The 8,281-nt window shown below is 34.3% G+C and overlaps 4 protein-coding genes across 4 annotated transcripts; 3 read left to right on the plus strand and 1 right to left on the minus strand.

Moving 5' to 3' along the window:
• The first annotated feature begins 112 nt into the window (after window positions 1-112).
• Window positions 113-1,044, plus strand: LOC126752269 (RWD domain-containing protein 4). The gene is made up of 3 exons (XM_050462966.1): window positions 113-335; window positions 391-500; window positions 552-1,044. Exons 1-3 carry the CDS (start codon window positions 228-230, stop codon window positions 991-993), a joined length of 660 nt encoding a protein of 219 aa, XP_050318923.1. The 5' UTR covers window positions 113-227; the 3' UTR covers window positions 994-1,044.
• Window positions 1,045-1,144: 100 nt separating this feature from the next.
• On the plus strand, window positions 1,145-2,253 carry LOC126752268 (exosome complex component RRP40). The gene has a single exon (XM_050462965.1). It carries the CDS (start codon window positions 1,482-1,484, stop codon window positions 2,169-2,171), a length of 690 nt encoding a protein of 229 aa, XP_050318922.1. The 5' UTR covers window positions 1,145-1,481; the 3' UTR covers window positions 2,172-2,253.
• LOC126752267 (rRNA-processing protein UTP23 homolog) lies at window positions 2,249-3,279 on the minus strand. Its single transcript, XM_050462964.1, has 3 exons — window positions 3,059-3,279; window positions 2,801-3,001; window positions 2,249-2,736 (listed from the first exon to the last, which is right to left on the minus strand). Exons 1-3 carry the CDS (start codon window positions 3,176-3,178, stop codon window positions 2,311-2,313), a joined length of 747 nt encoding a protein of 248 aa, XP_050318921.1. The 5' UTR covers window positions 3,179-3,279; the 3' UTR covers window positions 2,249-2,310.
• A 486-nt stretch (window positions 3,280-3,765) lies between these two features.
• LOC126752266 (dehydrogenase/reductase SDR family member 7) lies at window positions 3,766-5,104 on the plus strand. The gene has a single exon (XM_050462962.1). The coding sequence runs from the start codon at window positions 3,943-3,945 to the stop codon at window positions 4,906-4,908; it is 966 nt and encodes a 321-aa protein (XP_050318919.1). The 5' UTR covers window positions 3,766-3,942; the 3' UTR covers window positions 4,909-5,104.
• The last annotated feature ends 3,177 nt before the right edge of the window (window positions 5,105-8,281 follow it).

Raw genomic sequence — 8,281 nt, forward strand, 5'->3', positions numbered from 1 at the left:
ATATAAACCTTTGCCTGTTCAATAAAGATCTTTCAGAGCGCAAAATACATATTTTGTTTTAAAAATCATAGAACTAAGAAACTGTGGCAACCTCTTTTAAATCTTCACATCTGTTTCTTTCGACTATTTGGATATTTTCGTGCTTTAACATATTTAGATATTTTTGAAAGATTTTCATGGTTTGTTGGGAAAACAATTAAAAAAATAGAATTTAAGTTAATGTTAATATGGCGGAAATTGAGGAACAACAGGCAGATGAGCGAGAAGCGTTACTATCCATTTATGACGGTGATACAAATTTTAAGCAAATTGACGCGACCACTTTTCAATACAAGGTATATTTTAATCTTAAATTAATTGATATTGTAATATCTGTGATACCGATTTTAGTATGGAGAAGATGATCATTACAAATCGTTTTTGGTAGAAATTCAATGGACTCCAAACTATCCCAATGAAATTCCCAAAATAAATATGGATACGTTCTTCAACCGCAATTTGTAAGTAAATTACTGAATAAAATTGAGTTAATAATAAAAAATATCTTCCAGAGTACTTGACGTCAAGACTAAAATAAAAAAAGTAATTGCTGAAGAGGCAGAACAGTGGTTAGGATGTGGAATGACCTATACATTATTTGAATGCCTCAAGGATCAACAAGATGAACTTACTAGCGGTCAGCCCGAACATGCAATAACACAGTCAATTGATCTAGATAATTTGGGAGTAAATGCACTAAAAATATCAGATAATACAGAAACTAACAAAAAAAAGGAAGCAAAAAAAGAGCAATTAACGAAGGCTCAAAAACGACGTCAATGGGAACGCACAGATCATAAGGGCGACAAGCCGAGAGGATGGGATTGGGTAGATATTGTTAAACATCTTTCACAAACAGGTGGTAAAGATAATGGAAACAATGTAAGCACCTCAGTCAGTAATAACGCAAGTGTAAGTGCGGAGGGTGCGCTGTTACAACCGCTTAATATATAGCATTGTGCAAATATAAATTTTACATATTAAATGCTTAAAATGAAAAAAGTATTGCAGGAGTATTATTAATATTGATATTGCAGATATTATACATATGTGATAACAATACTGTCCCTGTTTTTTCAAAAATTCTGAAAAGAAATTAATATCGCCCCTCAGTTTAAGTTATAATCTATCTATAAATAATATTCCGTCGAGAGAACGATTGTTCTTTCATATGAAGATATATACAAATTACGAATCTAAAAATTTGTAAACAAATAGTTTGCAATGAATACAGCTAAATATAAAATATTGCATGTAAATATAAATAGTATCATATAATTTATATATTCCTAATATTAATGAAAACCTCTTTTTCGAAAATTAATTTTAAATGGCAACACTAGTGTTGTGTTTAGCCATTCAGTAAATGCTTGCGTTTATTGTATACATTTCCCTCACGTGTTCAATTTTATTAAATTTCCATACAAACTATCATAAACAAAATGACGGAGATTGTTTTGCCGGGTGATCGGATTTCCGCTGCTGAAGAATTAGCTAAAAGTAAAAAAGTAATTTTAGGACCAGGGTTGCGTCGGGAGAATGAGCAAGTAATTGCTTGTAAACCGGGGAGACTTCATCACAAGGAGCCAAACACCTACTGGGTTGATAACCATCAGCAACGATATGTACCTGTAAAAGGCGAAACTGTAATAGGCGTAGTGACAGCTAAAGCGGGAGATATATATCGAGTAGATATTGGAGCACATGATCAAGCTTCTTTGTCATATCTGGCTTTTGAGTCGGCTACAAAGAAAAACCGTCCGGACGTAAATCCTGGAGATATTCTTTATGGAAGACTGATTGTCGCCAGTCGCGATTTAGAACCAGAATTAGTATGTGTTAATTCGAGTGGAAAGAAAGGCAAATTAGGTGTTCTTGCGAATGGTTTTGTAATGAATTGTAGTTTAAATTTAGCGCGTTTGATTCTACGGGAAAATTGCCCATTATTACGAGAACTTACTAAAGAGATGCCATTTGAAATCGCTGTTGGATTAAATGGTCGAATCTGGATTAAAGCGAAAAGTCAACGAGAGACAATAGCACTTGGAAATGCAATATTAGCAGCAGAAAACGCCTCTTACGAGGAAATGCCGAAAATTTGTGAGAACATTGGAAATATATTGTTTTCCTAAAATTCAAAATGATTAGTTATTTCTTACTCTTTAAATTAAAGTGAAATAATTAAAAAAATAATAATCTATAAACAATATTAAATTTTGTGTACATACGTATTTATTTATTTACATACATTTATCTTTAATGTTTATATAACTATAATGTCTTAATATGATTTGATGTTTTTATACGCTTACGTTTTTTCTTCATTTGTACCTTACTAGTTTCACTCAATTTAGATTCTTTTGCAATGATTGGGTTTGGTTTTTTACCTTTTTGCTTTGTACTCTTCTTACATGAAAGTGGGTTTGGATTTTTCGGTCCTCTTCGTGTTTTAATTTGTTTATATAGTTTTTCATTTTGAATAGTTTGTATTTTTTTCAAATGTTCAACATGCTTCTCTATGCCACAGGTTAGACTTTTTTGAGATTTTTTGGAAACATATTTTTTGGATGCTTCGGAGGGCTCTTCTAAAACGGGTGTAGCTTTGTGCAAATACAACAATATTCTGCCGGGTACTCTTCTAAGGCTATCTTGTAAAGTGCGATCCTGTGAGGCCACGACGTAACGTCCACCTTTTGTCTGCAGTTTAATATTTGTTAAATGGAATCCATTTATTTTTAATTTATTTTGTTAACACACTTACCATGGACTTTATGCATTGTGAAGCTGGCACAGGTGCACCTTCATGACCGCATTTATGCACATGAAATTTCTTGACTATCATAGTAGCCCCAGCAAGCGGACTTCCCAGAGATTCTGCTTCTAGTATTACACATTGGGTAGTTACTAATTTTATAGTTGTCTGAAAATATTTTTTTATTTGCTCTTCGATTATAACTTTATTCTGAAAAAGTTAAAACATAGTTAATGTTAAAGGTGCATCATTATACGGTGAACTTACTTGTAGAGCTATCTGACAGAAAGTGGCATCTACCAAAATCTGGTATGGTTCCCGGTAATCAAAATTTGTAGCAAAAAATGTTAACGTTTTATGGGCTTTTTTAAAACGTGAAATCTTCATTATTGCTGAATAAATATGACGAAATATAAGATATAAATCGAAATGATACAAAACCTTAAATGAATTTATTCAATCTATCTAAATGTCAAAGATCTTTGTAAACTGACAACTGAATGTCTGCCCACAGCTGACATCACCTGGAACTTGCATTGTGGGAACTCATAAGACTACGTTCATACAGGGAAACTTTTGTTTCTTATGAGCAATTTTTTTTTATTGCATTTTATCGTTTGTGAACATGTCATTCAAGTGCATTCGATCGGGATGTTAGCAAGTGAGATTTACTTGTGTATTATTACTTACTTGTGTATTACTAAAATAAAAGCATGTAGAACTGAGACAGGAATGATCACAATTCGTTTTGTCTGATCACTCGCAATTCAGTATTTTCTTCTCTGTTCAACTGGTTTCCAGTTGGAACAACATAAGTTGCCGCGTTTGAGTTCAGTCAGTGGCAGGTTTACGTCTTTATCACTGGTTTATACAATCGTCTGACATAACGCGAAGAAAAAGTACAATGTGAATAAGCCATAAGTTTCCAAGTACGAATGGGGTATATTTTTCCTCGTTCTAAGCTGTTTGTACTGAAACTCACTAATCTTCTTTGCAACCTTTTGACAGTTCGCACTTGTTCGCAGTTGATTTGAATATATAGTATATACATACACATGCATACATAAATATATTGAAGATCCTCTGGCAAAGTCAAATACATTAAATATATCATATTGAAGCACTAGTTTAATTGCAAATTTTGTACTAAAATGACATTTTTAGAGTTACTGTTCATACTTCTAATTGGTTACTACTTTATTTATCTCATTCTTTGGTTAATTTTGGATTGCAATGTCGAACTTTGGTACAATACATATTTTGGTTTACCTATTTTGTCAATGCGTGGTCAAGTTGTATGGGTGACGGGAGCTTCATCTGGTATTGGCAGAGCACTGGCCCTTATATTGGCTAAATATGGAGTGCGGCTAGTAATTTCTGCCAGACGAGAAAACTTGTTGGAATTGCTAAAGGAAGATTGTCTGGAACAAGCGAATGGCTTATTATCTGAAGATGACATACTTGTAATGCCGATGGATGTTTTGAACATTTCGCAGCACGAAGCCTACTTTGATAGAGTGATAAAATATTTTGGCCGATTAGATGTTTTAGTCAATAATGCTGGACGCTCACAACGAGCAAGTTGGGAAGAAATAAAAGTTCAAGTTGATAGAGACCTCTTCGAATTAGATGTATTTTCCGTAGTTAATCTTTCCCGAATTGCAGTGCGCTACTTTCTACAGTTGCGTAATGTTCGAGGCCATATTGTAACAACATCAAGCATTGCTGGCTTGTGTCCAGTGCCTTTTTCAGCCACATATTGCGCAGCAAAATCTGCTATTAATGCATACTTGAACTCTCTTCGACTTGAACAAAGTGGTATTGATGTCAGCATATTTTGTCCTGGTCCCATCGCTACAGATTTTCTCCAAGAAGCATTCACCGCGGTCCCGCAAGAGATGTATGGAAAAAGCACAAAAGGTCAAAAACGAATGTCAGCAGAGAGATGCGCCACATTGTTTGCTACAACGATTGCAAATAAATTAGAGCTGTCGTGGTGTGGATTGTTTCCAGTAAATTTTTTGACACATGCAACTCGTTATCCAGGACTAGCAAAAATAATTTTCAAACTTATGGGTAAAAGCACAATGAACAAAATACGGGAAGGGAAATTGTAATTTTGTACTTGTTGAAATATTATGAGGTGGTAAAGCAATGTTGTTAAATTTAGATAGCTATTCCATTTTAATTAATTTTTTTTATTTAATTTTAATATTAAGAAAAACTTAATCGTAAAACTGAAAATTATATTTTTTACAATGTACTTACATACAAGTTTAATCGAATATTAATAATCACACAAAGAAAAGGTAATTTCGAATTGTCTTTCTTAGAATACTTTTAAAGCTGGATTATTTTCGTCCCTTCGGACGACATCTGGTATCGCCAATTATGTGGCGAATGAAACACCACAATTTTTATAAAATTACTGATTATTTATTAAGATAACTCAAAAGACTTCTTCACTTGTTGGCATCTATACAAGAAGTACCAGGGTCAGCCGCTGTCTTTCAATTCGCTGTACTATGTCAATTTGGTCATATCTCGTACATTGTTCCATCAAATGTTGGATTCGCCGCGGTCAATGCGCAAAGGACCATAAATCTTCCGCAGAACTTTTCTCTCGAAAACTCGTAACGTCGACTTATCAGATGTAGTCATCGTCCATGCCTTTGCACCATTTAGCAGGACGGAAATAATTAATGACTTATAGAGTTTGGTTTTTGTTCGTCGATAGAGGACGTTAGTCCTCAGCTCTTGCCGAAGTACACCTGTTGGCAAGAGTTATTCTGCGTTGGATTTCGAGGGTGACATTTCTGTTGGTATTAATATTGGTTCCAAGACAGACGTAATTATCTACGACTTCGAAGTTATGACTGTCAACAGTGACGTGGCAGACTAGTCGCGAGTGCGACGATTGTTTGCTTGATGACAGGAGATATTTCGTCTTGCCTTCGTTCACTACCAGACCCATTTGCTTTGCTTCTTTGTCCATTCTGGAGAAAGCAGAACTAACAGCGCGGTTGTTGAAGCCAATGAAGATAGTACCTTCCCTATTTAGTTCTGCAGCTCGAATTATTTTCTCCAAGAGAATATTGAAGAAGTCGCACGAAACGGAATCGCCTTGTCTGAAACCTCGTTTGGTATCGAACGGCTCGGGGTGGTCCTTCCCTTATGCTAACGGAGCATTTGGCATTGCTCAACGTCAGTTTACACAGCCGTATTAGTTTTGCCGGGATACCAAAATCAGACATTACGGCATAAAGGCAGCGGTTTTTCGTGCTGCCAATAGCAGCTTTAAAATCGACGAGGAGGTGGTTGCCGATCCTCTTTTCAAGGGTATTTTCAAAGATTTGGCGTGTGGTAAACATCTGGTCAGTTGTAGATTTTCCAGGCCTAAAGCCACGCTGATAAGGTCCAATCAGTTTGTTGACGGTGGGCTTTAATCTTTCGCACAATACGCTTGACAGAACCTTATATGCGATGTTGAGGAGACTTATCCCGCGATAGTCGGCGCAGATCGCGGGGTCTCTCCTTTTGTGGATTCGGCCGAGCACACTTAAATTCCAATCGTTGGGCATGCTTGAAGTCATATACATATATCATATTCAAAACCACGATCTGTTTAATCTTATATATGTACATATATAAAAGTGCTATTTCGTCATGTACTCGCAGAACGTTCGAACCATACAAAGGAAATATGATTGTGAAAACCTAACAAAACCTGCATACATCAAAAACGTTAATCAGACAAAATAAGGGTTAACGCCAACCCAAGAAGATGAACATAAAGAGTATTCGTTTACATACAATGTTATTTGATATGGTTAATAATTAGTTAGTTTGATATTTATTCAAGGTATAATATAAGTGAATTTTGTTTAATTCTGTTCTTTTTATACATATAGTACATGGGTCAAGCAAGATAATAGTTATGTCCCCGAGTAGACTAATATAATTGTTTGGAAATATTGAATTTAACGGTAAGAATAATACAGCGAGATAGCATTAAATTCGTTCAAACCGGCATTTGGCATGACATTGACTATTTTCTAGAACTCATCCTGCAAGTATACTATAGGTAGCCATACTTTAATTAACATAGAGCACTTCCAAAGATTTCTGTTAAATTCTACGAAAAGTAAAATAAACTATAATAAAAATCATCATATTCGGTATTTGGTAAGGGTAAAGAAAATATCTTGGTAAACTTCCCCAAGTTTAGTTGTATTATCGCTCTGCTCAAGATAAAAACGGTAACATTGATATTTAGTAGGTGTATACATATACACATAAGATTTTTTTCTTTGGAACTACTACTATAAATAGGATATAACACTACCGTATTGGTTGTATTAATGAAACGTCAACAAGTACGCGACTGCAGTCAGGTAGCACCAATGGTGAACGCACGTTCAAATGGTAGAATGTGGGATGACATCTGACTAAACAGTGCGTGAGTAGAAAATTAAATATTTTAATTTGTCTGGGTTATTATTGCATCCTTTTTCGTTGCTTTAAGTGTGGCTTTCATTCTGTATATAGTATGTACTAATGTATGTATGTATATCTGTGCACTTCTTCAATTGTGCTGACTGAGTCAATAGTTAGGTATGTAAATTTATCATTACTGTTATTTTCTATTTATCCTTTGAAAAGTTTAGTTAAAAAATTAAAATTTATTTTTCATTTGAATCCTAAGCTTTTTCTATTGGTATCAAAATTTCTATAATTAAAAGCATTCGTAACTACCATTATCCACTGAATCTCAGAGTTAGAGCGTTTAAGAACACATTTAAAATTCTGCACTGAACGAGAGAATATCTTCACAGATTAAAGTATGTATGTACATACATATGTGTATACATATGTACATACCCTATCGTGATATTCACCAGTTTCCGATTATCTTACAATCAGTGGGACCCAAAAGCCCAACCAGCCGGCTATGCAAACCACATTTGTTTTTTAAATGTCCGACAATTTTTCAATAACAGTTTTGGTCTAACAAGTAAAAAATTAAAAAAAAGAAAGTTGAAGATACCCTCAATGCTTCAAAATTTATACATTTAGCCACTACTAAATTCAAAACAAAAGTCCGTTCGAAATTACAAATCATATTATTTTACTTCACTTCACGATTGCTCGATTGCTAAGTTCTTCGTTTGAACATAATGAAATAAAAAACTTACAACTGATTAATAGCGCATTATTTCTTCCAGTTAGGATTAGATTTTAAAAACAAAGTTATATGCCTCTTGCCTCAGTGTTCTTTGCTTGCATATTAAAACTTTGTGAGGATTATAGTACATACATATGTATGTACATATGTTCCTTTACTTGGATTTGTGAAAGCTTACTTTCATAGGTCTACCCACATACATACATATGTACATACACATGTACATATGCTTGTGTTACAAAACTTAGCAGGCATTAAATATTTGGCGGTTTCGAATATTACATAAATACTAGTGCCTATAAATA

This window comes from Bactrocera neohumeralis, chromosome 3 (assembly GCF_024586455.1).
Source record: "Bactrocera neohumeralis isolate Rockhampton chromosome 3, APGP_CSIRO_Bneo_wtdbg2-racon-allhic-juicebox.fasta_v2, whole genome shotgun sequence".
NCBI classification, from domain to species: Eukaryota; Metazoa; Arthropoda; class Insecta; order Diptera; family Tephritidae; genus Bactrocera; species Bactrocera neohumeralis.